Source organism: Gavialis gangeticus, unplaced genomic scaffold (genome assembly GCF_001723915.1).
Source record: "Gavialis gangeticus isolate Ggan-Ray unplaced genomic scaffold, GavGan_comp1, whole genome shotgun sequence".
In the NCBI taxonomy this organism is placed as follows: domain Eukaryota; kingdom Metazoa; phylum Chordata; order Crocodylia; family Gavialidae; genus Gavialis; species Gavialis gangeticus.
The window spans coordinates 36,502,940-36,504,224 of record NW_017729008.1 but is presented as its reverse complement, the minus strand read 5'-3'; the positions used below and the strand labels follow the sequence as shown (position 1 = coordinate 36,504,224).

Here is a 1,285-nt window from a genome sequence, read left to right as displayed (position 1 = left end):
CACAACGCCCCCCCCCTGGAAAAATGCCACAAGTATTATCACAGTTGGTATAAATCCTGTCCTGCCATCTCCCTCCCCTTGCTGACATCCTCTGCTAGGAGGCTGAGGGCTGAACAGGTCACAGAGGCTGAACATCCCCTTCCTGGCTCCCTGTTTCTAAGTAGGCTCCAGAACTGCACTAAAGAGCTCTAGTTTACCTCCAGCAAATTGGCAGTCCTGTCAGATGGCAGCCCACAAAGCCACATCCACACAAGCGTGGACATCTCTTAACCTGAGGGCAAGAAGCAGTGGTGCACCTTGTCCCCAGATAATGCCTGTGCCATGTGCCCTCTGGCACGTGGCAGGATACCCTGGGTGGGGTATTACCTGGGGGCCTCCTGGGGCTGCAGCAGTGGCGATGCTGCTGCTCGGGGCCTGGCTGGCAGCTGGAGCATGGCTCCTGCCAGCCAGGCTCCAGTTCTGGGTGGTGCGTGCTGCCCCTACAGGCACTGTGCCACTCTGCTCTTTTTTGCAAGTTGTTGTTTTTTTTTGTGTTTTATTCTGGGATCTCCTGGGCTTATATATTTTCTCTAATGCTGCTACTGAACAGCTTTGTCTCATTGCATCAGGTTTTATGATACCTCCAAGCAAGCTATAGGTGCCCTCTTCATCCATTTTGCCAATGTTTTCCTATCTGATCTTACTGAAGAAGACCCCTGCTCTCTGTAAGTATAGCTGCGGGCATGCATGCATGCCCTTCTTGTGACAAGAGGAAACTACATCATTTGCAGCGATAGAAGGCATGGCATATGCATGGTGGAAATGGACACTGATTTGGATGATCTTATGAAGTTCAATGTGAAATGATAGTGCTACACTTGAGCTGCTAGAGCTGGGTTTCACCTCCAGTAGTATTGGAAGTGTAAGACCGCACATTAAGTGGTGTCTGCACCTGTGCAGTTTGGACAGAGCATTGCTCCCCAAGTACCTTGAGTTTGCAGCTGCCATTGACTCTGTTATAGACTTGCTGCATAATGCTGCTTTCCTTTGCAGGTCCCCAGTTTACAAGGTAGGTACTTGAAAAACACCTGAAGGTCTGCAAACAGCAGAAGGACTAGTGATAGCATTGCTGAACAGAATGGCAACTTGTGTATTTACGCGCACACGTGCACTTCTTTCCTGTCTGACTTGTGAAATCCAGCTCTGTTCAGATTTGGTTTCCTTTGAAAGGAGAGAAATCTAAAATGCCCTTTTCTATCAAAACCTCATAGTCACTTAAGCTTGGGAGCACCTTTTACTATATGGG

The 1,285-nt window shown here is 48.9% G+C and overlaps 1 protein-coding gene across 1 annotated transcript in view; it reads left to right on the top strand.

Moving 5' to 3' along the window:
• Nucleotides 1-1,285, top strand: part of LOC109292082 (store-operated calcium entry regulator STIMATE-like) — a gene marked incomplete at its 5' end in the record, with an annotated part of 57,804 nt that overhangs the window by 5,622 nt on the left and 50,897 nt on the right. Inside the window, one exon of the mRNA XM_019509338.1 lies at nt 609-704. Within this exon, the coding sequence (XP_019364883.1) occupies nt 609-704 (96 nt within the window). The remainder of the gene's footprint in view (nt 1-608; nt 705-1,285) is intronic.